This window comes from Neodiprion virginianus, chromosome 3 (genome assembly GCF_021901495.1).
Source record: "Neodiprion virginianus isolate iyNeoVirg1 chromosome 3, iyNeoVirg1.1, whole genome shotgun sequence".
Taxonomy (NCBI): Eukaryota; Metazoa; Arthropoda; class Insecta; order Hymenoptera; family Diprionidae; genus Neodiprion; species Neodiprion virginianus.
In genome coordinates, this window is record NC_060879.1 from 20,310,289 (window position 1) to 20,336,394 (window position 26,106).

Genomic DNA, 26,106 nt, shown 5'->3' on the forward strand with positions numbered 1-26,106 from the left:
AAAATTCTAATACGTTATTGAAACTATAAATAATAAAGCCCTCAAACTCAAATTGCTGTGTTTTCATTTTCCGTAAAAAAAAACTCTTAAAAATAGGTCGGATTTTATGCCCTCCAAGCATGTCGCTCCTAATTTTACCGCCCCGTGTAACGGAACTTGTGTTATTGAACAAATCCGTATTTGTATTTCTGATTCAGTACAGATTAGTTTCCAAATCTTTGTATTAATCAGAACCCAGTCCAACTGAGAGGATTCGATTATCCCTTTTCTGAAAGATTTGCATGACACCTTTACACCGCTACCACTTTACGTGATAGCTCCAATCAACTGATGGTAAGTAAATTACAATTAAGATGGAGTTAAAGAGTAGTGCTGACTCTACTCTACTCGTACTCTACTCAAAAATCCCAATCTCTGTAACTTATTTATTTATTATTTGGTTCACAAAAATCATTTGAACCATAATAAACGTCGAAAATATTGTTTCGATAATTTTTTTTACTCTAAAGATGGTTTCGTCGACATCCAACCGCCAATTATTACGTGCTGAGTGATTGAACACGATGAAAAAGTAATATGCCGTAAGAATACATTTTAAAAGCTGTAAAATATCGCACAAATCACATAAATTTAACCGAATTATTTGTACATGGTTAACTTTAACGCATGTTTCAATTTCCATATTTTTTCATCCATCAATTCATTTTGCGATAGAACTAGGTTAAAAAAATTCACTGAAGAACCACGAGATATAAAAAATTCGAGATATTGTGACATACATACCGATCTTTGCCGCACTCAACAACAGCTTACAAAATCTTGACTAATTCCTAACTATACAAGCAGATTTTATCGCACTATCACGCATCAAATTCATTTGTATATAATGAGACTCTTTCGCCGATTCGTAACAGTTGCTCGAAATTTTCTGCGACGGGTAGATAGCTCTTGTGTGAAAAGTCCAAATTCAACCGGACAAAATGGGAGACACTTCGAACAGAGGCAAATACACCAATCCCGAAGGCTCGGCTACGTGGGAGTACCTATCGACCGTGGGATGTGAGTGAAGAACACTAAAATTTCACTTTCGTGTAGCAGGGTGGGCTACAAATGTATTTTTTCAAAGGAGTAAAACGGTTTTATGATATGTACGACGAAGTATGCAAATTACAGTAGCTCTTGAACAATACCATTATACGCGCGCACAAGTCAGTGTAATTCCGAATAAAAACCGATTAAAAGAATGGTTTCGGATAGAATGCTGTTTTCTTTACGAAAAAAGCCGACTTACGATCATCTTTATATTTGTAACGGATTGGTTTATTAAGGCCCAAGATTTTTATTTTACATACAGGGAAAAAATGAATAAAGTCCGTCAACTGACTTACAAACGAGATTGTTGATCGCTTTTCTTTATTCTAGGAAACTGTAGCAATATTTCAATCACAATAACATTCATACGTCACCGTTCATTCGATACTGAAGTTAGTATTAAACTATGTATAAATAAAATCAATGTATAAATATTATTGACTAAAAATGTGTATAAATGTAACAAGATCGTGGTAACTTAGCTTATGTCAGCTTTATGTAATTGTCACTGATTCAGGGCTTCCACGGTTCACAAATCTTGAATCATCTTCCCGTTGTTTTGTTAAATTTTTCATTATTAAAATCCCCGCAGGGTTCGTAGATTTGGCTGAACAGTTTTGTTATCGTCACAGACTACGTAGTTTAAATCTTTTAATAATACTGAATATTGAATTTGCGGAAAGACCCGTGGATTTGCACAAATTCGGCAAGTATGTACTGAGATCTATCAATTTTCGTGTTCGTCAACCAAAGGATATTGTCGAGTTGTCAGCAGTTCTCTTATCTCTTTGCTGTTCATTCGCACCTAGCGAATGAGCGTCGCACATTGGGACTAATGGCGCTACATTTAGATTCCCGTGATTCCGGCCTATTGCCTGTTACATTTCGTACGTCTGAATTGATTACAAACCCACTTATTGTTAAAGCAATAACGTATTCGCTGATTACAGGTGCCCTCCTTACATTTTGTATCGGTTGCATATGCGGTTGGAGTTCACCGAGCTTGGCCATACTGAGGAAGCCCGATTCGCCAATCACCCTCAGTGACGAGGATGCGTCTACTATGTCAGCCTTAACTGCTATAGGTCACATGCTGGCGCCCGCAATAATCATTCTGACGACTGACAGACTTGGCCGAAGAATCAGCCTGCTGGCTTCTGGTCTCCCAATGTTGATCTGCTTCGGGCTCATCATAGTTGCCAAAGATTCTTCGGTAAGTCATGCTCACACTGCGACAATTTTCACTGTCAAACCAACCTCGTTTCTTTCCAACAGGTAATCTTGTTGGGAAGATTTTTCGGTGGTATTTCCCTTGGCTTCGGGACGGCCGTTGTACCGATGTATCTCGGTGAAATTGCGTCACCCAAGTTACGAGGGGCGATAGGAATCACCATAAGCACAACGATATCCGGCGGGACACTGTTCATGTCCATTATCGGGCCGTATCTGTCATTAAAAACTACGGCTTACGTGACATTGAGCTTCGGTATTGCCGCTTTGGGCGGCTTGTGGTTCGTTCCAGAGTCCCCGTACTTTCTTGTGATGGTTGGTAAGATGAAGCAAGCAGAGCGCACCCTGGAGAAGCTTCGCGGTAAGACGGATGTCTCGGAAGAGATGAACCTGATCAAGAAAACCATCGGTTTCGAGAATAACGCTGGGAAGGGGTGGGAAAGAAGAAGAAATAAGCCAAACCTAAATGTAATCAACGCCCTTAAGCAGCTCGTCACAGTGTCGAAAAATTTGAAAGCACTCATAATTAACTTTCTATTTATATTTGTATCGCATTTTGGTGGATGTACGGCCATATTGGTATACGGGCAGATAATATTCGCGGACATGAAAACTGCCATCCCCGGTCACGTATGCTATATCATACTTGGTATCCTCCAGTTCATCAGCACCTTTCTGGCTGTGTTCATCGTTGACAGAATTGGTCGGAGGCCTCTCATCTTTATCTCGGGCATAATTAGTGGCACTTGCTTCCTTATTGTCGGTGTCTACTTCTGGCTCATGGAGTACGGTCACATGGACGTTGTTTCGTACTCGATGATCCCTTTCTGCGCCTTGCTAGCTGGAATGGGTACTTTGAGCATTGGTATACTGCCAGTAACGTTAGTCGTACAGTCCGAAACGCTCGACACCGATATCAAGGCAATTGCAACCTCCTTGCTAGGTGTTGGCAGTGGATTGCTGGCGGCCATCACTTTAAAGTACTACCTCATGATTGCAACGGTCTGGAACTTCGGTCACTCGGTACCCTTCACTGTTTTTGCCTTATGCATCTGGTTCTCCACAGCATTCATACTAAAACTACTTCCTGAAACGAAAGGCCGAACCTTCCTCGAGATCCAAACAAACCTGGCCGCCTGATATGGCAATAGCTGTAGCTTCAACGGATACCGCAACAGCTTGCAGCTTTTGTCTTCATTTATAGTATCGACAAATTTAAGTCGGGATTGTCGGAGCGTAGACATTTTGGTGCAGATAAGGTCAAGAATATTCACTTTCGTGATATTTTGTGCAAAGTAATAATCTAACGATCGTTCACTGTCGAACATCGAATGACTTTCCGACATGTACTTTCACAAATATGAAAAACTGAAAAGGTTTATACGCCAAACTACGGCATAGACGTTTGACGGCGTGCTGAAGAACTCTTCCATCACGTAATCTCGAAAATACGTGTTAAACGAAAAATTATATGATTACCTCTTGTACATATAGCTCTACCCTCTGAATACCTGGATAAATTATAAAACAAAACCTAGGTTGCTTATACATTTATCATTTTTTATTTTCTGATAATATACCTAAATTTTAGTTACTCGCGGAAATACTGTTTTTTGATAATAAGTAAAGTGATTGTATAGAATCAATGACTGCAGAAAAACAATTTCGCCGTCGCAACACAGCTTCAAAAAATGATCTGTTGAGTGAGAATCAAAAAATCCAAAATTCATTATCAAGCTAATCATACCCGAAGTAAGATTTGTAAATAAATTTATTAACGCGTTTTCCAAATTAGTCAGACCATTTTTGATATTATCATCGAATTGAAAACAAAATGTTATATCTCCAAATTTAAATTCATGAGTCGTTAAATGAATTACAATATTTCTGGGTTGCAGCTCAGATGCAGCCGAACAATCTTGTTTCATTGTATTAGGGTAAGCTTCATCGCGCGAAATTCTGCTGGTAATGTACAAATCACCCCTAATTTCAAGGGGATCGTTGAAAATTTCGCTTATCCAAAATAGTGGATTCGTTACAGCAGAAACTACCACAGTAGCATAATTAGTTGTGCATTATTTTTCCCTGCAAAGATCATAAAACATTTCGTTATGCCGACGAAACGACCATCTTTTAATTTCGAATGATAACGTTTTGACACGACACGCGCAGAGCAGAGATCGAACAGGGATAGGCATAATGAACACGCGGAGTACACTCGTCTTGGGTTAACTTAGAAATAATTTCAAAAATGAGGACTGAAAATATAACTTATCAGACGTGACATGATCAAATAGTCTCTGTCAAAAAATACACAACAAAATATTCTTTCACGCTAAGAAATCACGGCAATCCGAGGAGGCTCGAAGGAGGTATACTCGAGCAAAATTGCAGAAAAAGCACACAAACCATAGCAAAATGCCAATAATATTGTAAAATTTCCCATGAAGTAGACGGCAGTTGTAAAAAAATGTCCATCTACTGCTTAACATAGAACTAGATATGACAATTTGTCGGCACTGTTGCGCTCACGTCCATTCTGTCATAGTTCGGTACAACGTCATCAAGGCAACTATATAAAAAAGCCGTCTTGTTCTTTAATTTGTGTGGTTATAACCATTATCGTGTACGGCATCTCAAAATGTGTGATTTCTTTGGAATTAGTGTATCATTGGCATTTGTTTTCAGCTTGTAAGCTTTCTTCAACTTTTTATGATAGGATAATGACTGTCATTATTATTTACAATTTTGGGTCATATAAAGATGCATGAGCATAACGGCGCGTCAAGTGTCAAACTGACAGACCACACACCGACCAATCAGAAGAACCATTAAAATGCCAACAATGCGCTCGATATATTTCAATAACTTTGAGATTCGATCGTCCCATCAAATTTTTAAGAGGATAACCCTGATCCTTCTTACTTAGTATACTGCACGAATCGATGAAGAAAGAAGAAAGTGTGAAAAAATGGGGGAAATCAATCTGACTCTGTTTAAAATAAAATAATATATAAATAAATTCCTAGTTTATAGAACGTACAATACAATGGTATTTAGATACAGTGTCGATGGGCTGCAAATATTATAATTAGGATTGTCTTCTGTATAATTGCTACAGCAAGATTTGCAAGTCAGACAGAACAATGTAAAAAGTGACTAACACAATCCACAAAAACCACAATATTTTACGTAACGTGAGACAAATACTGGTAAACGGGTAAAACGTAAAAATTTCTTCTCAGCACATCATAAAGTGATCTTCAATTCTTAATTACACATCTGGCTAGTCTTATCAGATGGAACTTGCCGCACGAATGTAGATACGTTTTGCGTATATAATAACAGAATATCGTCAACGAGTGTCAAATAGTTTCTTGAACGAAGAAAATCGGAGACCTTGCGCCGAACCAAACCAATATCACGCTAATTTCCATGATGAGCAGGGACTCGGACAGAGGGAGATACTCAACTCCTGAGGGGTCACCAATCTGGGAGTACTTCTCAACCGCATCTTGTAGGTCACGTATAAGAACAATCCGCATTGACCCGAATTTAACCTGTCCGAAGACATATCCGTCAACTTATTATAAATGTGATATTCTCTGTCGATAGGCGCCATGTTATTTTTTGCCATTGGATTTGTGCCAGGATGGAATGCACCGACCCTAAACATGCTTCAGAAACCGGGCTCTCCAATAACCATCAATGGTTCGGACGTATCTAATATATCAGCCGCAATGGGTTTCGGTTACATGTTTGCTCCTACACTCACCGTACTGATCACTGACAAGCTTGGCAAGAAAAAGTCTCTTCTAATTGCCATCGCAGTAACGAGCACCAACTGGGGGTTGATTGCAATCGCTCAAACCGTTAATGTGAGACATCTTTTCACCTGCCTCTGTACTCTGTCGCAATTGGGCCCTTATAGTATAGGAATTTCGATGACGAGAGAAACTCGAGATGTAAATCATTCCACTACCATTGCAGATTCTAATCGTGGCGAGATTCATCAGTGGTTTCGCGATGGGCATGATTCTGGGCATCGCACCTATGTACCTCGGGGAAGTAGCTTCAGTGAAAATTCGCGGAGCAATAGGAATGGTCTGCAGTGTGACGATGAACGCTGGCATACTATTCACCTTCGTTGTGGTACCGTACCTGTCCGTACGAATGGTAGCTTATATATCCCTGACTTTGATCACCTTGGCCGCGATGTGTATCCTGTTCATCCCCGAGTCCCCGTACTTTCTTGCAATGGTTGGCAGGATCGCGGAAGCCGAGGTCGTTCTGGAAAAGCTTCGCGGTAAATCGGACGTGACAGAGGAACTGGATCTGATAAAGAATACCGTCACCGATATGGACAAAGGTGCGAAGAAGCTGAATAAGGGCAACGAGCCAAGGGCACCAAAGACATTTGGCATCTTCGAGCAAATCAAGCAAATCGTGACTGTACCTGGTAACCGAAAAGCATTTTTTATCAACTTCTTGGTTATGACATGGATGGAGTTCGGTGGTTACATCGTTATCATGATATTTTGCACGTTTCTATTCGATGCGATGCACTCTAAGATTTCCTCCTATACGTCGACGATCATTCTCAGTGCGTGTCAACTCGTTTCCAATGTCTTCACGGCCTTCGTGATAGACAGAGTCGGGCGCAGGCCTCTGATCGGTATTTCAGGGGTTCTAAGCGGCGCTTGCCTCATGATCATCACTGTGTACTATTTCCTGATGGAATACACTGGAATAGACTCCTCTCCGTATTCAACTTTGGCCGTTTGCGCGATGTACGTCAACATAATCGTGTTGAGCATCGGTCTGGTACCACTGCAGACGATCCTCATGAGCGAGACAATTGCTTCTGAAGTTAAAACGCTGGTGAGCAATATAATCATCTCGATGGGCGGCCTACTCGGTTCCGCTGCGATGATGTTTTACAAACAGACTTCGGAAATCTGGGGATTAGGCAACTCTGTGCCTTTCTTTGTCTTTACCATCACTACTTGGTTCAGCACGATGGCCATCATGATGTTGCTACCCGAAACGAAAGGCAAGACTTTCTTGGAGATACAGAGAATACTTAACAAATAACAAATAATCATGAATGAGTCATAGATATGAAGCTGGTGCTCCCGATCGTTCAAAGTTGAAATTGTTTGTAAGTTATCGTGTTATTATAAGATTATAAGACTGTAAGTGAACTTGATGAGTGAAACTATACCGTGATTAATTGCTGAATTTCTGGTTGAACATCCTGCACTAGTGTTTGATCGTTGAACCGCAAGAATGTAAACCATTCGTACGCTCTGACGCTGTGTGAAATGAAGGATAAGCGTAACAAATAAGAAAGAGACATGTGCCTACGCTGATAACATCTGAAATAAAGCACCGTTATCATCGATAGTGAAGAGTCATGTTCTGTTTCCACAAGTCAGTCCGAAATACGTATAAATGAGATAATAGCACGAGCGTAAAAAGTCCTGTACACACATATAAAATTTGTATGCAAAAAAAAAATAAGAACATTCATGATTTGAAAACCATATTCACATTTTTCCCCTTGTCATTCTCTCCCAAGGCCGTGATATGAGCACGCTGTGCAAACCACACATGTATGACACAGAATAAAGTACACGTGGTGGTCCTAGAAACCTATAATATGCGATTTTATTAATCAAAATATGCTGGATTTACTGATCACGTCCTCGTAATGATACTGATTTCATTTTCTGATCGACAACTAGATTAGAAGGCGCTATGTGGCTAGCACTCGGTGGTGTAATGAAAGTAATTCCGTAGGCTTGTTCACATAAGTTTCATTTCCAAACAATAAGAATACTACGTCATTCACCGGTGATATATACATTACGAATTAATGGACAAAACGCAAGATCTAAGGAGTGGCACGTACATCCACAGGTGCCATCTCATAAATTCTTAGTAAATTCCAAAATACACAACTTGATCTTATCACCACTACGTAATAACCACAATGGAATACTCCTGCCGACCGAGGTGAGGGACGCAATAGTAATTGGTTAGGTCTTCAAAAAATTTACTTCATCTCAGAATATTGCTAACGACAACACACGATGGGCAAGGATTCCGAGAAAGGAAAGTACGCCTCTCCAGAGGGCTCGCACATCTGGGAATACATCATTTGTGCTTTCAGTGAGTAGCATTCATTCATTTTTGTTCCACATTACGTCAGAAACCAATTTATAAACATGTACTCAACCACTCTATGTATACCTTTCTTGCAGTTGCGACGTTGGCTTTCGTCTTTGGCCAAATGATGGGATGGAATGCGCCCAGCGTGGTGGAACTCAGGGCTCGAAATTCGACATTCCAAATAACAGATGAACAGGAATCCACTTTGGGGGCATCAATGGCGATAGGTCAATCAATAGCACCTCCATTCGGCATATTCATATTCGGCAGTATCGGCAGTAGAACTGGTATACTGATTTCTGCGATTCCAATAGCCGTAAGCTGGATGGTGATTCTACTGGCCAAAAATATTACGGTGAGTATTTCCAGTCCACTGTCAATAACGTGGCAATCTATTTTAGTCACGAGCTAATAATAAATAGCAATTTTTGTGCGCCAGGTCTTAATTGTGGCAAGGATAATAAGTGGATTCGGGGTGGGTCTATCGATGTGCGTGATTCCCATGTACACCGGTGAAGTTTTATCGAAACATTTACGCGGCACGCAGGGCACCATCACAATAGTCATGTACAACGTTGGGATGCTCTTCATTCTCGCAACCGGACCATACTTTGGAATTCAAATCTCGGCATTGATCGGCCTTATTTTGACTATAGCCTTCTTCGTTAGTTTCTGGTTTGCCCCGGAGTCCCCGTACTTTCTCGTCAAAGTTGGCAAGATTGAGGCAGCTGAAGCAGCCCTCGAAAAACTTCGCGGGAAAACGGACGTGACGGATGAGATTGCACTGATCAAAGCCACGATCGAGCATAAGGGAAAGACTTTGCGAGAAACAAACGTACGTGAGAAAAGTGTTTCTTCGAAAAAATTGAATGCGTTTCGGCAACTTTTCACAATTCGTGGGAATATCAAGGCGTTCGGTATTTCGATGACATTGTCGATAATGGTGCACTTCTCTGGAATTTCGGGGTTAACAAACTACTGTAACTATATTTTCACGGACATGGGTTCTAAGATGGATGTGAAAAATAGCGTTACATTGTTTGGTGTTATTCAAGTAATCAGCGGCATCGTAACTATAGCCATCGTCAATAGGATCGGGCGCAGGCCAATACTCTTTATCTCAGCCGCAATAAGCTCATTTTCTCTTCTTGTAATCGCCGGTTACTTTTTTCTCTTGGATCACATGGGACTGGACATGAAGCCATACTATATAATCCCGTTCGGCACTGTCTTCATCTACGTGATGGCTGTGAACGTCAGTGCCATCACTGTTCCCGGGATCATAATATCCGAGATATTCGCCACTGACGTCAAATCACTCGCCTCCTGCTTGTACTCCATGTTAGGTGGAATGATGGCATTTATTTCTCTCAAAGCCTACATGTTCATTTATAAGACTTTGGATCTGGGTCAGTCAGTGCCATTTTTCATTTACGCGTTGATGACAATCATCTGCTTAATACCTCTCGTGCGTCTGCTTCCCGAAACGAAAGGCAAGACTTTCTTAGAAATCCAAAAGAAACTGAACGCTTAATTCACCCGATGAATGACAACAAATAACAGTGGCCGAAGCAGGTTTCCTCGCTTTACAATGTATCAGCTGTACCTCGGAGTTCGTAATTATACTAAATTCACGATCGATCTGAAATAATATATTCGTTCACGCTGGAATGTATGATATCCTATGATTGAAACGACATCGATGGGCAATGTGAATTAATATTTGAAACAGAACTACGCCATTCCATTCGTCAAATTGTTAATACAAGCAATTGTGACCGGAGTGAAAAGAGGCCTAATAACAGATGAAATTACACATCAGTGCAAACTCAATATCTCAGGTCAAGGAAACAGCCCTGGAAGTTTAAGCAAAATCCATGATCGAGAGACATGTCACTCTCCTTGCGAGTTGACTTGGTTTTTACTTTCAATAAACTTGAAGCCTATTCGCCTCACTATTTTTATTTTCTTAATACCTGAGTCCTCTTCCAAGTATCTCTCCTGTTTCCTCCCTTCCCTCGACTCGCTCATCTGCTATGACAGCTGAAATAGCGAAAGGAATTTCAAAATTCATCGTCGATGTTAACCACGAGCCATAGGTTCGTGCGGTCTGAAAGCACGCTGTGAATTCCCATAGAGTACGACATCGCTTTGCGTTATTTTCGAGGTATTCGGTCTTCCGCTGCGTAGGCGCGCGGCGAAATCCGCAGAGCGGAGAGAAAGGTCGAAGTTCGGAACAGCGGTTGGAGATGGCGGAGATATTGCTGGAGGATGAGTGCTATCTCGAGCATGGAACGGGAAGCAAGCATCGTTTTCACCGAAAACCTCAGCCCACTAGAAACCTCTCGATCAAAACAGCGAGCAGGGATATATAGTTTCGAGTGCTCCGGGCTTCCCAAGCTAGTTAACCCATAACTCGGCGAAACGTGACGCCGTAAAACAGAACGCTAAGCGTTCCGACGGCCCTGTGCTACTTTTATAGCTCGCCTCGCCATTTCCGGGTTGTTCTTTATACACGGAGCGCGGCCGAAGTCTGTTAAAAAAGAGGCGAAAAGTACAGTGCGAAGAAAGCAGAGGGAGCAAAAATTTTCCCCATTTATTGCCCTGAAATAAATGCATCAACGGAATAGGCCCGCGAAGCTCTAAATCCGTCGAGCGCAAACTCGGCTAGAGCGTATAGTATAAAAGTTTCCCGACTTAACAGCTGAGAAACGCTATTCAGTCTTGCAGAAATTGCTATTGGCAGAACCATTAGAGGCTGAAATTAGTTTTGCGATCCTAGATATCGCCCCCGTGGTACTTACGATCTGCAGACCCCGACACGGACCACTTATCTCACTTTATATCGCGAATTAATCTCCTACTCAATCTCAAACCGCGGCTCCGGCCGCAACTTCGGGGTCACTTTTGTCCCCACGCTGCAACTGCCTCGAACGACATACTCCTCCTTTACACAAATCAGCATTTTGGATGTTTCAGGGTATTCGCTACTTTGAATTTCTATCTTTCGTTATGTTCTCGTGCGATAACGTGACCAAAATGGCGTAGAAGACGAGCGGTCAACCGATCGTTGAAGATTAATTGGTGCCAGCTGTTGGACCGTCGTTTGACACATCCCAGAACGACACTAAATAAGACCGTATGAAATATGTCCGCGATGTATACCCAAGGCTGAGAGTAAAAATTCCGTTTTCAAATTCTCCTGCACCGTGTGGCGTGTTCGCAGTCCGTAAGAAATGATAACACACGGGAAGCACGGTGCTGAATGTAGCGATGTACGATCCGCGAGATATTTATGCCCGTGGTTGGCGTGATCGCGAAGCATACCGCCACCAGAACTCTATGAGGCAGGTACAACATCCGTGCTCATAAATCAACGGATTACCATCGGATTGAGTAATTTGACTCTAATTGCACGCAGCCGATTCACCTGCAGCACCGTCCAATTCTTCGCCATATTTATGCTGCACGTGCCTGCGTGGGAAAGACGCTGACGGAGAATGCATGTTACACGAATCAGTACCAGAACGCGATTGTAGATTGTTCGAAGGAAAATCAAACAGGGATGTGTTCGAATAAAATACCTAATTTTGAACGAGCGGTATAAAGTGTGCAAAAATGAGCTTTGCTCAAGTAGCGCATAATCAGCGAAACGCTGGTAATATTAAACACTATTTTGCCGTTATATAAAGACAAATCGTGAAATTTTCTTAACCTGTAGACTATTCAAGACACGTGTCTACATGTACTCTTGAATCGCAGCCAATTTTGAATAACTGGAATTTATATAGGATAAATTTTCGCGCACTAAAAATGAGTGAGTCGTTCGTTCTATTTCCATTCAACGTTGTTAGAAAATTTCAAAAATTTATTCGCATATTTATTTGAGGGAAACTCTATCGATAATCATCGATTCTGTCCATAATAGTCGTACCATCGCATGAGATATTAGAACAGGCTCGACAATTGTTTCCAGATATTGTTGCTAACGAGGAGAGGTTACGCAATGGAACGAGCTGATTTCTGTAAATAAAATTTTTAAACACTCTCGGGCCCAAATAAAGAGACCCGCGTTCCAACGTTTCACCGAATGGACATTTCTTGCTGAGGAAAAAAAACATTGAAAACTTGACGTTGTTCGAAATGAAAATGCAAAATTATTTCTGTACAGATAAATTTGCACAATATCGATTAGGACATTTTGCCGACAAGATTGCATCTTCAGTCAATGATTATTATTTTGTGCCCGTTGTGTTGTTGCAATCACTACGAATACAAATGCTTGTATCCTATAGGACAAGCAGATATTATAGTTTGTTCCTTAAATATCTGTGGTACCTACATTGGGTGTAAAATATGAAGATAACATTAAGAAGTTGAAAGAAATTACCAGCACGTTTTGAGAAGACTCTCAGAAAAATAGAACATTTTTCGAAATATATCGAAAACAAGTTTCCAATTTTATTTCTTCTCGCAAACAAATGGCTGTTCAGTAAATCGTCCAAACGCGGGTCTCTTTATTCTTGCCTATAATATGTCAGAATCTCTTTGTTGAAACCGCTCTGTGCCATTCCGTGACCGTTCCCTGTTTAGCTTGAGTATGGTAAAAACCATTACGCCCATAAGGCAAGAGAAACATTTGCTGCAGCAGCCGGAAGATCTTGAAGAGAGCGAAAAATTAGGGCAAGAGTGATGTTCGAACTTCGCATGTGCAGGGTTTGTTCGGGCGGTAAAGGAATAAATTCGGTTAACGAAAGGCACTCGTACCGTTGGGTGAAACTAACGTTGAACTAAGACAATTACACGTAATTCCTATTTGTCGCCAAGTAACCTGTGAGTGAGCAACTTTATGCGGTAAGAATACGGGGAGTTTAACCGAACAAACTGGGTCAGCTCCATGGAGAGAAGTTCGGAAACGACGAAAGACCCGCGATCTATATCTGCTTCTCGATGCCTATGTACGTAGGTATATGTATGCAAGGGTGGCACGGATAGCCGTTGAACAGCTTCGTTATCAGCGTGAATACCAAACAAATTTCAAAGGACGGCATCCCGCACCTCCCAAAGGGACTCGTACTTCGTTTATACCCAAAAATCAGAGACAGAGATATGAAGTAAATTTTTCATTATTCCTTTGGCTCCAGAAAGCCATACGGAATCTGGTCGAAGCGATTTTTGTTGCCTACAAAATACGTGACTACAGAAATTGGCGAACCCGTTCGAACAATATTTATCGTATTCTTGAGAGACCCGATTTTTGTTTATCAGCTTAAAACGGAAACAAGATTGTCTCTCTGTTTTCTATAGAGATCATGATAATACTGCTGAATCGGGATTTCCATGTTTGCCTAATTAAAGTATCCCTTAAGACCGTAGTTGTTTGTTAGAAAATATGCGAAATTGAAACAGTAGCGTGAACGCTCACGTGGCGTAAATCCAACAGTGAGCAGCGCGTCAGAGAGGTAGATATGGAAACAAAAATCACCCAATAATAATCTTAATTCATATAGATAACACAAACACACATGCGTGTAGTTCATTATACAAGCGCACAAATTATTGCGATAGCGAGGAACAGGAGTTGCATTTTTCTTTCACATGATTACAATGAACTTCTGCACAAATATAAATATTTCGTTCGATGTATTTGCAGTCTGTAATTGTAGATAATTAGCACTACAATTCGTACTTTTAAAACCTTATCGCTTCTTTCTCATTCTGCGGCTGGTTGCGAATTCATTATACTTGGCTTGAGAATATTTGAATCTACTTCTTTCGTCAAAAATTTCAAATTTCATCTAATATTGAGTTACGATTAATCCACGTTAGTTCGATCATCTTTACTCTAAGCCGCAGAATGTTATTTTTCTTTCTGTTTTGCTGCGTTTAGCGCTATTTTCACTTCCAGAAAACTAATGCGCCGCTTCTAAGCAAGTAAACAGTGTGCTTTAATGAGTGAATGAAATGTAAAAAATTAAGAACACACTAAGCTTGATGGGCGAGTAAACGTTATAATTTTTTTTCAGAATGTCGTCTTTCACATTGTGTAAATTTCGGAGATAAAACAAATTATTCAAGATAATACTCCGGGCATTTCGGCTGATTCAACAACGAAATTGCGAACGCTTCGCGAACTGGAGCACTGGTTGGATCCGCGATTCAAACACAAGACCGTCGAAAATGGGAAAAGACGCCGAAAGAGGAAAATACGCGTCTCCCGAGGGCTCGCGGACCTGGGAATACCTCATCACTTTTTCATGTGAGTGCAACGCGTTGGTGGGAAGCTTCGAAATTGACCGATGAACGCCAGCTATCCTAGTTAAAATTCTGTTTGGCGCTGACGAAAGCGTACAAAATTATCAACCAGGGATATTAATTTTCTCAACTGTTGTCTGCAGGTGGGATCGGACTATCCTGCATTGGAAATCTGCAAGGATGGAGTTCGCCCACCATCACCGAGCTCAAGAGCCCGAATTCCCGAATCCAGATCACGAACCCGGCTAGCCAGTTATCATGGCTGGCAGCCGCGCTATCCACGGGACACATGGCCGCGCCCATATTCAGCCTCTTACTCATCGACAGGATCGGAAGGAAGAACAGTTTCCTGCTTTCCGCAGCGCCGCTGGTCCTCAGCTGGGCGCTGATTGTGGGGGCTGAACACATAAATGTGAGTTTCGATTGAATTATGCTTTGAGAAGGAGGCAGAGAAAAGATCGGTTTTTTGAGATACGTAGATACAATATTCGAACAGTGTTTTTTAACGATACCTGTTTTACTGAATTTTTCTAGTTACTGTAACAAATGAAATTTTTCTCGATGCAAGAAGTTAAAAATACGACGCTTATTCCGCTTGAAATTGTTTCAAACTTTTTTATTTCGAAATCACCGACAGAAGTCCCAAATTATTTAAGTTTGAACGGGATTGATATTTTGTTCTTGCAATATTCGTTCAGCTAAACGTTCCGATCCTTACATCCATTACGTAGATTACACGCGCCATTTCTCTCATACCGCAGGTACTCATCGCGGCAAGAGTGTTGGCTGGTTTCTCCATGGGCTTGATGATGTGCGTCTATCCGGTGTACTTCGGGGAAATTTTTTCGACGGAGTTGCGCGGTTTCTTGATGTGCATAACTATAGCTGCATACAACTTTGGGGTGCTCGCCATGTTCGCGGTGGCCCCGTACCTCGGCATTCGAACAACGGGAATCGTCTGCATGACCATAGCAGTAACCTTCCTGATTACCTTCTGGTTCATGCCCGAGTCGCCGTACTTCCTCATGATGGTCGGCAAGACGGATCAGGCCGAATCTGCACTCGAAAAGCTAAGGGGCAAAACGGACGTCTCGGACGAGCTTGAACTGGTCAAGGCCACCCTTCGCGAAAAGGGAAAGTCTCTGCTGGGTAGCAATGGTGCCGAAAAGAACGAAATGGAACCGGGGATGCTGAACACTCTCAAGCGACTTTTCACCATTCGTGGAAACCTCAAAGCGTTAATAATCACAATGTTGATCGCGTTGTTATCGCATTTCTGCGGATTTGGTTCACTCATGGCGTACTGCCACGTAATATTCACGGACATGAACGCTGGTATCGATGTTCAAATAACCACAATATTTTTTAGTTTACTTCAGCTGATTGCTTCTGTCGTTGGCACCATTTTCGTGGAGAAGGCCGGACGTAGGACCTTCATATTGGGCGCAGGCGTGTTGGCAGGATTTTTACTCACCATCGTCGCCGGGTATTTCTTCCTGATGGAACATACAACGGTCGACGTAAGCGCGTTCGCTTTGTTCGCGGTCTTCGTCATCTATAATTTCATCTTCGTGGCGCACATCGGAATACTGATGGTACCTGGGATCATAGTATCCGAGATATTCTCATCAGATATTAAAGTGCTGGCCTCCTGCATCGGCGGGATATTCGGCAGCGCGGTGGGAGTCGTCTCTACTAAATATTATTTCTTAATGGCCAAGTCTTGGGGTTTTGGACATTCGGTCCCGTTCTTCATATACGCGATAGTGACGTGGCTCAGCACGGCATGCATTGGGTATTTGCTTCCCGAAACGAAGGGCAAAACTCTGTACGAGATCCAAAAGATCCTGAACGCCTGATCAACGCTAGGCTTAAGTTCACATGGAAAGTACAACCATTTATGCAAATTCACTTATGCTCTGACTGTAAGCCATACGTCGGCTTTAACCTGGCGTCAATATCATCAGTAATAATTAAAAAAATATTTCACAGAAATCGATTTCTTTGAAGTTTTTATGATTATAAAACGTCACTCGTCGTTCGGTTGACTATTAACGGAATCCCTGTTATAGCAATTCAAACAAGTTGATTCCAGATAAGGCGACATCGGCTGTGTGTTGCTTTTCAACAATGTAAAGAGTATTTTGAATAGATAACAAGAGTGTGCGATAAGAAATTAAAATTCGAATGTTCACTGTCGACATGAATGTAATTAGGAGTTATTTTTTCTTACAGATTCTTTTATAACAAACATGAAAATATTTTTTGCCTTGAACTTCCCCGCGCCTCGTTCCAAGTCTTTATTTAACGTAAATGTGATATCATAAAGACTTATCATTTTTTATCAAGTTTTATACCGGGAGTTTTCGGTGTAATCGTGATACGAACGATGTTTCGGCAGCGAATAGGCAACCGATGTTCTATCGTGCATAAAGTAAGTGCCTAAAATGTAACTATGGTCTTCTATCTGCCTGCATAACATCGCGCTGGGACATTTCACCAGCAACTACAAGTTTTGGGAACAAACGTGGGAACGTGGCTAACTAATATAACGGCAGGAACTGCAGGCTGTCAGCAAGTTGCTTCAGGTCAATTTTTATGCAAGCTGTGAAGCTGCCAGGAATCGATGTACCGAAAAAATACAACGAAAGAAGTCTTTCAAAACGTGGTATAGCCCACTTGGAGTAACGCATTATTGTGCAACCAAATGTCACTGCGCCGTATTTTTGTTTCCAATATAAGATCCACCTGCGATACGGAAATCGCGATTCGAAGCAAACAAAATCCTCTTGGAAGTCCCCGGAACCCTGAACCATGCTTTCTAATTCAAATATGAGGAATCCATTAATTCCAGTATGATCGTGCCATAAATTTCGAGAGCAGAGCTAATTACACATTACAATCTTATCACATGTACTTCTCATCAGCAGCTGCGGCACAATACTATCTGCATAAAACAAGCTGTTGCTACATATATACTTCAACACCAGGCAGACAGTGACTCGAAGAGTTGCCTTGAAGGGATTCATACTCTGCAATTGGAATTAACGAAGACCATACGGGAATGGCCAAAGATGTCAAAAAGACCAAGTACGCTTCTCCGGAGGGCTCGCAAAAGTGGGAATATCTCTGCGCGTTTTTCTGTGTGTGATAATCTTCGAGTCTAATCTACAGTGAATTGGTCTCCTACAGCTGTCTCATAATCGTGTTATAATTACCAGGCGCGATCAGCTCAGCCTGCACCGGTAGCGTCCTAGGATGGAATTCGCCCACTTTAACCGAATTCGAGGCAGCAAATTCGCCGTTCTCGTTGAGTGTCCCGGAGGTGTCGACCCTGTCAGCCGCACCGTCATTCGGCAACGCAGTCTCTCCGATATTCTGCGTTCTCACCATAAACAGGATTGGCCGAAGAAATAGCCTCCTGCTTTCCATGATCCCAATGACCGTTAGCTGGGGTCTAATTCTCATCGCTGAAGACGCCAGGGTCAGTATCGCGCGAATTATCATGTATTTTACATTATACCGAGAGGATATGGTGACATTTAGCAGAAAGATCGTCCGAACGCGTATGCGGAAGCTTTGTCGGATTTTCATCTGCCGAAGACGCTGCGTCGAACACAACTTATGGACTTTACGTTGGAAACGCAAGTTTTCTTTATTTCTGTCTTGACCTTGCAGGTTCTGATCGCGGCAAGAATAATCGCCGGATTCGCAGCGGGCGTAATATTTTACACGATTCCAATATACAAGGGGGAAATTCTCTCGTCGCACTTGCGCGGACCTCTGTCATCCGTCGGCAGCATTACGTACAATATAGGCAATGTCTTCATGTTCGCGGTGGGTCCATATCTCGGGTTCCGAATCACGGCAGGCGTCTGCATGGCCGTGGGAATCTGCCTCCTGATTTCCTTCTGGGTCATCCCCGAGTCACCCTACTTCCTCATGATGGTCGGCAAGGAGGATCAGGCCGAAGGTGCGCTCGAAAAGCTTCGGGGCAAACCGGACGTCTCGGACGAGCTTGAGCAGATCAAAACTACCCTCCGCGAGAAGGGAAAGACTTTGATGAAATCGGAGAAAACAAGAAGCGAAGTACATCCGAAGAAGTGGAGCGATGCTCTCGTACAGCTCTTCACGATACGCGGCAACATAAGAGCCTTTTTCATCATAGTCATATTCTCCGTAATGATGCAGTTCTCCGGTCTGGGTAAAATCATTACTTACGGCCATATTATATTCAAGGATATGGGCTCTCCCGTTGAACCGGCCACAAGTACGACGATATTCGCCGTACTTCAATTGGTTTGCAACGTGTTGGGATTCGGGACGGTCACCAGATTCGGCCGCAGGCAGCTCGTCTTATTCTCGGGAGTATTATCCGGTATTTGCCTCATGATTATCGCCACTTACTTTTATCTCATAGAGCACACGAACATCGACGTTAAACGATTCGCTGTCATCCCTTTCTGCACCGTGTTTATTTTTATCTTAGTGCTAACTACCGGTTTCAATGTCGCATACGGTGTCATAATCACTGAAATATTTTCCACTGACATCAAGGCACTGGCTCTCTGCATTATAACAATATTCAGCAGTAGCATAAGCATGTTTTCCATCAAGTATTATTTACTAATGGTCAAGTCCTGGGGCTTTGGACATTCAGTACCATTCTTTATTTTCACGATCTCAATGTGGCTCGGTACCGCCCTCCTCTCGTGGTTGCTCCCTGAGACCAAAGGCAAGACCCTTCTAGAGATTCAAAGGAAACTCAACGACTGATAAACACGTCGATTAATGAACTCATAAATAATTTATTCGATAACCAACGTTTGATAAGCTAATGAAAATTAAATAGTTTTCTGAACGCAAAACACTTGGAAGATTTGATATGTGAAAGACTGTTTGCGACGACGATTGGATAATCACGTGCAGTTATGACTGACAGTGAATTTTATAATTTTTTTAATTATTTGAGAAGATGCATTTTTGCCTTGTGTTTTAGTAAGTAATAAAAACTCTGAAAGACTTTCGAATATAAGAACATAATAGGACACGTATTTCCTTGGAATAAACCAATGCCTAGCTATGCGGTTTAATTTTTTGTAATACTAGTTCACTAGTTGTATCATTTGTATCTGATATATATGTGAATAATCGATAAGATCAAGGTCTTGTTTTCCTTTATTTTTCCGAAAGCACGACGAGGGCACCTTATTTTCATCTTCACAATAGAACTTACTTCACTAACTGCAAATAGTTGTACAGTTTTTGATTACTACTCTCCTTACTGGCTGTCTGTCAAAAATTTGCCTCAAAGTTCCCATTTGCTAAAAGTTTCCGGTACCCTATATGACTTAATCTCAAATTTACTATTTTTTAATCGGTGATTAACCACTTGATTAAATGCCAAAGCGTCATAACGACATCAAGCGCGCCCGTGACATTAGTGCCAGAAATCGCGAAATGGCGTTATGAAATAATTCAATGTTTTTGGTGTCTCGGAGAGATATTTATTTTTAAAAGCATGGGTTTTGATTATATTTGATGTCAACGAATCCGATTACGACCATAAAAAGTGATTTTTTTCCGCGCAATCAAACACTTTTGAACTCTCAAAGTTGACGAATTTTTAATCGTTTTTTCAAAGGGCGTCATAGAACAAACTATCTTTTTTATTCGGGATGCATTTTTCCTTCGAAAAACACTGAATTATACTATTTTCGAGTTCAAATCCGCAATTTAAAAAATTACCGAGTTAATGTGATTTATTTTACACACTAGGAAGAGTCTTGTTACAGTGAACAGGACTTATGTACTATTAACAAATCGTATATTTGCATATATTTATACATTATATATTATATAATTGAGTATAATAAATATTTACCGCGCATTTGCATATACTTCTTTGTGTGAAATGAAGATTTGTCAATAGTTAATGAGTCATCTATTTCGTTAGAAACAGTATCCTGTTACATAAAACAACCGAACACAATGTTCAACTACTTAAATATTGATGCCGGATGAATATTTATTAATAATTAATCAATGATCCGTTTTATTGAAAATCCTATTTAGTGATGTCAAACTACGTACTTGTTGCTTAGTTACCGTAGTACGAATACATCCGCTGTCACTTTTTGCAAACCAACTCACTGTGAAACGATCAAAAAGCGCACGTCGTTCTTGGGGCATTGTGACGATGTATATATTTAGATCGACGAAAGTAAGAACCGAAGGTCGGATGGATCAGCGGATCAGCGGATCAGCCGATCGGCAAATTAGTAGGCCTACGACTTTAGAAGGAAAGAGTTGCGTATTGAGGTGTCAGGAAATTATAAAGTGTGAAATTAGCTCAAATCCTGATCAGGTAACGAATTCAATAAATAACTACGAACTAAAACAAGAAAGAAAGTCACACCATCCTAAAATTATAAATACGACACATCAAACACTCGCCCTTCACATACTTCGAATAATTGTTCCGCTCGATTTTATCTACACACACTTTTACCGTCCGTTTTTATGTTATTGTTACTATTGGTTTAATTCTTACTCGACTATTGTCTCATATATCTTTTAACTTATACACCTGTGCTGTCCACTTATAGTTATTTTAAACGATCAAACCACGTTTGTTGGGTTGCGACGTGCAGGGACTAGAAATTAGGGAGTTGTACTATCAAATTACCGTTTATTTTTAAACCAAACTGACCCCAAATACATGCATAATTTCCTCTCTGATCGTCAACACCCATTTCCCGTAATTGTTTATTTATTTCCCTTTCTTTTATATTTTTGACTTATGATCCACAAATAAAAATTCATTACAGCATGAACATTACCCATTGTACCCTGTGTTTGAATCGAATCGGTGAGACGAACGTCCGAAAGTCCCTGTGTGGTCGGAAATAAATCTTGTATCGCACGCACCTAACGTTAAACATAATTTCGCATACCCATGTCAGGAATTTATGAATAAAAACACACTGTACTAACATTTGAGTGTTGGAAGAAGCTCGGATAAGCCCCAAGATTGTAATATCAGCTCCATAACATTACTGTTGCACTGTCGAACTGGCTTTTATTATACATCAACCGCTCGGCCTACAAATTGCGTGCAAAATGTAAAGAGAACTTGCTTGAAACGTGCGATTGGTGGGTTTATGAACTTCGAATCTTCCAACAAGATTTTTCAACTTTTAATAAATCTTCATTTGGGACAAAATGGTGTGAAATTCCTTGCAATTAGTGCTAATTTTTTAGCAAACGAAAAAAATGGAATCCATTCTTGGTTTATCTCCCACAATTTTAAAGTATGTTTCAATAATTAATAGACGTATTTTAGTGAGAGGTTAATATTCTATTTGCCTCAAGTACTGTAAAATTTCGATTGCAGTTGTAACAACACGCATATTTATTACTCGTTAAAAAATGATTCTTGAAAAACGTCACCGAAATATATATTTACTTATTATAACAAGACCTTTTTCACAGTGCAGTATACGTATATTTTATATTAGAAAAATTACCCAGCGTTTATTGAAATTGTATATTTGGACTCAAAACTACGACAAACCAATGTTATTCAACAGAAAAATACATCGCGAAAAAAGAAGACGATTGTTCTATGACGCCATTTTGAAAAATGATTAAAACTTCGTCAACTTCAAGGGCTCAAAACTGCTCGGAGAAAATAAATTTTTACGGTGATAATCGTATTCCTTGTCCTCGAATATATTTCAAATACATACTTTCAAAAGTAAATATTCAACTGATACGCCAAAAACATTGAATTATTTCATGACGCCATTATGACGCCTTGCCACTTAAGTGGTTAACGTTTGAAGCTGAAAAACAATTTTCACACAAATCCTGCAAAGGTACTTACATTTTCAATTCTCAAAGATTTTTGACCACCTTGTCGTGCCTATTTCACCAATCTCCCAGAATCCATGTAAACAACACAGTTACAAGTAAACTACGAAAGAGAATGAATGATAAAATAATTGTAAATCGAAATCGGTGAATATTCGTCACCACGCACTCTTCTCCGTACTTTTCGCGAGGCCCCGAGCTTCCTGATTCATTTCATAAATCGACGCACGTCATTTGGGACTTGCGGCACTTTTTGAGCCACCTGCTAGCGACACCATACGGAATATTTTCGAACAACTGAGACGCCAATCGATAGATAACACTGGTTCAATATAGAATTCTGTGGGTTGAATTTAATTCTACCGAAGGCTGCCGCAACAGTAATCGAAGCACACGATTGGCTGCTTTCTAATTTATACTTGAAAGCCATTGGCGTATTGGCGTTTATTGTCGAACACGATTGGCAAACACAAGTCCATGGACCGCAGCGTTTAATATCAGCTGTGAAATGACATAACTGGACATAACCTCTCGGGTATTTAAAGCGCATCGTGCTCTGCGGGAATGTAGATAAAGTGAATAAATACTATGTCTATTAGTGTCGAAAACGCCGGCGTTTGGGTCGCATAATTAGATGGATTCATAATGCACAAATTCATTTTGTCATATCGGGGAATAAAGTTCCTGCGACAGTTTGGGGTTAGATTGGACTCAGCTCAGGATCTGAAGAGCCCACAGATTTTAGCAGCATGTACAACCAGTTGCAATTTGCCCCAGGTGCAGTTCTACAGCGCTTGGAAGAAGGCGAACGATGCGTCGATCAGAATATTTTACGAGTACGAAGAAGGATGCGACAGCGACGCAGACAACTCGCAGGCCAAGTGGGATAGCGTTGAAAACAGGTATGCGCACCGCATTCTGGAGCAGAGAAAAGCTTACAAAGCGACAATTGTCTATCCACCCAAGGGATTTGAAAACCAAATCATATCTACGGACGAGGTGGACAAGTTAACGCGGACGAATTGGAGGCTCGAGAGTATCGCGAAGCTGGTCGAGAGCTTCAGGAAAATATCTCAATACGCCTTTCAGAACAACGAGAACATATACGCTGAAAAGTACCAGCTCATCATGCTGACCCTGGCGACAAACTGCAAAATATTCAGCGACGAACAGCTCAGCCATGTCCTCCGCTCGCTCATGCTCTGGTTCATAGAATGCAGCGAACAGGATTCCAACTTTTCACATCTTTACAGAGTCCTTGACCAGGAATGCATGGCTCGAGCCGAAAATTGGTCTCATTCACAGCTCCTTCTGATCTCCGACCACTGGTACAGACTCAGATTGATACGAAAGTCAAATTTCATGAAACACGCTATAATCAACCTCGGCAACAATGTATCGGATCTTTCGCAATCTCATTTAGTGCAGCTTTTGTTCTACATCGGCATAGCTCGCAGCGGACTTGTTAACTTTAAGGAAATTCAAGTCAGGCTCAACCCCTTGGTGTACAATTTGGACGTCGACGAATTAGCCATCATTGCACTTGGGTTCTTCAAAAGCCAGACTCCGATTAGGGATCGTATGCTGCTCACAACCATGATTAAGAAAACGACTCAAAAAATTGACGTCATCGAGGACATCAGTTTGGCTGCTATGCTCAAAATCACTCGGTAGGTTCATTTTCGATGAACTTGTGAAATAAAAGAGGTAAATTTTTGAGCTTGAGAGCCAGGTAAATTCGAGAAATTTCATGTCCAATAAAATGATTCTAGTCTGTTTCGTGTGTTTTTCAGCTTTAGCATCCACCACAATGACCTCAGGCACCTCTGCAAATTATTGGAGTGCACGATACCCCAGATACCACGACTCTCGATGACCTGCTTGTCTCACGTTGTATTGGCTGCTGCGACTAAAAGCTTATTTTATGCAGAATTGTTGAATGCCGCCACAGTGAGGTGAGCGCGATAATTACAGTGCAATGACGTCAGTCTATTGCCTAACTATACCTGTACTATTTGATTTTTTTAGATTCTACAGGGAAATGTCCAAGGTCAGGATGAAGGATATAAATTCGTTAGTTTTTGCTCTTTCCTCGTTTCACTACGTTCCCGAAAAGCAACCGAACATCCTTAATGCGATCATAGATGAACTGAACGCATCTAAACGTGAGCCTGAAATGAAGAGGTGTGTGTTCGATTCATGTGCTCTTTGACGAAAAAGAAAATTGCCAATTCCTGATTGAAAACTTTTATACAGGTACCCGGACTGCCTTGCAAAGTGCCTGCATAGCCTTAGCTTACTTAACAAACACCCGAAAAATTTAATAGCCAGAGTGCTGGATCCTAAGAACATCGAAAAAGTGTACGGATCGAACGTGAACATAAGACGGGAAATATTTGCTCTAGACTTGGATGTCGAGACTGAAATTCCAGACTATAGCGGCCCGAGACTCGACATGCATTCGCGGGAAAGCATCGCCATGGTAAAAGCTCGCGGAAGACAAAACCTGAACCATTGTCTCCAGTTCCTTAAGTCGATGTACGAAGTTTTCGATTTTTTCAGATGATGACGGACCCTCTGCCGAATTTTAAGGGTCTGCAACTCAACTTTTCCGATTACTTGATGTTAGATGTGATAAGAATCTGCGAGGTACATGCTTCACTTTACTCAGTTTTCAAACCTTTCTTGTCATCAACTTGTCTAAAGTGAATGTTGTATTCATCTGTTCCAAGGAATACCTAGGCTCGAAGAAAATGGTCCACGTAGATCACGTACTGCCGCAATACTACCACCCAGACATAATCGTTTGCCTGGACGACAAGAAGCGTCCTGTTCCCATCAGCTCGGTGTTGTCAAAGATACCTTTTGGAAGCGTTAAACGGGCTCCAAAAATCGACGCAGATGGTACCAAATGGTTAGCTGTAGTGATAGGCACCCGAAATGCGCTTGCGAAAAATACTAACCGTGTACTAGGACATTTTTGCGCTAAGCAGAGGCAGCTTGAATATATCGGCTACGATCCTTTTTTGGTACGTTTCTACTGTAGATCGATATTCTCATAATGGTACTAATTTTGTGTAATAACTGTTTCTTCAATGTTGTGTTATTTTTACAGATATTTTGGCAGGACTGGAGCCAGCTCAAAAACGACGAACAGAAGTTCAAATACCTACAGTGCAAAGTTTTCTGCTAATCTGAACACTCATCGTCATCAGTATCGGTACGAATTTTATTGGGTAATTTTTTTCTCTTTTTTTCACCTTCCGTCATCATCGAGACACCTTTGAGTGTTCAAAATTTTGTCCGGGAGCACGATGCCGCCATTTGTATATATATACACACACATATATATATATATATTACATACATATATATATATATCTATATATATATAGAGAAATATAAAGTAATGTAAAGAAGTTTAAAAGTCTATCACGTACACTTAATAAACTTCGTTCGTAAATAATTAATATAAACAAC

At 41.0% G+C, this 26,106-nt stretch overlaps 5 protein-coding genes across 7 annotated transcripts; all 5 read left to right on the top strand.

Moving 5' to 3' along the window:
* Nucleotides 1-923: 923 nt before the first annotated feature.
* LOC124299608 (uncharacterized) lies at nucleotides 924-10,454 on the top strand. Its single transcript, XM_046752874.1, has 7 exons — nucleotides 924-1,059; nucleotides 2,043-2,305; nucleotides 2,368-3,460; nucleotides 5,938-6,200; nucleotides 6,313-7,375; nucleotides 8,589-8,851; nucleotides 8,936-10,454. Exons 1-7 carry the CDS (start codon nucleotides 981-983, stop codon nucleotides 10,028-10,030), a joined length of 4,119 nt encoding a protein of 1,372 aa, XP_046608830.1. The 5' UTR covers nucleotides 924-980; the 3' UTR covers nucleotides 10,031-10,454.
* LOC124300056 (sugar transporter ERD6-like 4) lies at nucleotides 5,655-23,358 on the top strand. Its single transcript, XM_046753691.1, has 4 exons — nucleotides 5,655-5,839; nucleotides 5,938-6,200; nucleotides 6,313-7,807; nucleotides 23,347-23,358. Exons 1-3 carry the CDS (start codon nucleotides 5,758-5,760, stop codon nucleotides 7,414-7,416), a joined length of 1,449 nt encoding a protein of 482 aa, XP_046609647.1. The 5' UTR covers nucleotides 5,655-5,757; the 3' UTR covers nucleotides 7,417-7,807; nucleotides 23,347-23,358.
* Nucleotides 14,612-16,914, top strand: LOC124300057 (facilitated trehalose transporter Tret1-like). The gene is made up of 3 exons (XM_046753692.1): nucleotides 14,612-14,755; nucleotides 14,895-15,163; nucleotides 15,513-16,914. The coding sequence occupies exons 1-3, from the start codon at nucleotides 14,677-14,679 to the stop codon at nucleotides 16,608-16,610; spliced, it is 1,446 nt and encodes a 481-aa protein (XP_046609648.1). The 5' UTR covers nucleotides 14,612-14,676; the 3' UTR covers nucleotides 16,611-16,914.
* On the top strand, nucleotides 17,755-20,550 carry LOC124300058 (facilitated trehalose transporter Tret1-like). 2 transcript variants are annotated; one of them, XM_046753693.1, is made up of 3 exons: nucleotides 17,755-17,894; nucleotides 17,973-18,235; nucleotides 18,430-20,550. In XM_046753693.1, the coding sequence occupies exons 1-3, from the start codon at nucleotides 17,816-17,818 to the stop codon at nucleotides 19,525-19,527; spliced, it is 1,440 nt and encodes a 479-aa protein (XP_046609649.1). In that variant the 5' UTR covers nucleotides 17,755-17,815; the 3' UTR covers nucleotides 19,528-20,550. The 2 variants fall into 2 exon arrangements, with proteins under 2 accessions (XP_046609649.1, XP_046609650.1); XM_046753694.1 differs by having other exon boundaries at nucleotides 17,756-17,841.
* LOC124300055 (FAST kinase domain-containing protein 5, mitochondrial-like) lies at nucleotides 23,102-26,092 on the top strand. Of its 2 annotated transcripts, none has more exons than XM_046753689.1 (7): nucleotides 23,102-24,296; nucleotides 24,399-24,581; nucleotides 24,655-24,810; nucleotides 24,883-25,108; nucleotides 25,189-25,275; nucleotides 25,359-25,655; nucleotides 25,742-26,092. In XM_046753689.1, exons 1-7 carry the CDS (start codon nucleotides 23,272-23,274, stop codon nucleotides 25,817-25,819), a joined length of 2,052 nt encoding a protein of 683 aa, XP_046609645.1. In that variant the 5' UTR covers nucleotides 23,102-23,271; the 3' UTR covers nucleotides 25,820-26,092. The 2 variants fall into 2 exon arrangements, with proteins under 2 accessions (XP_046609645.1, XP_046609646.1); XM_046753690.1 differs by having other exon boundaries at nucleotides 24,420-24,581.
* The last annotated feature ends 14 nt before the right edge of the window (nucleotides 26,093-26,106 follow it).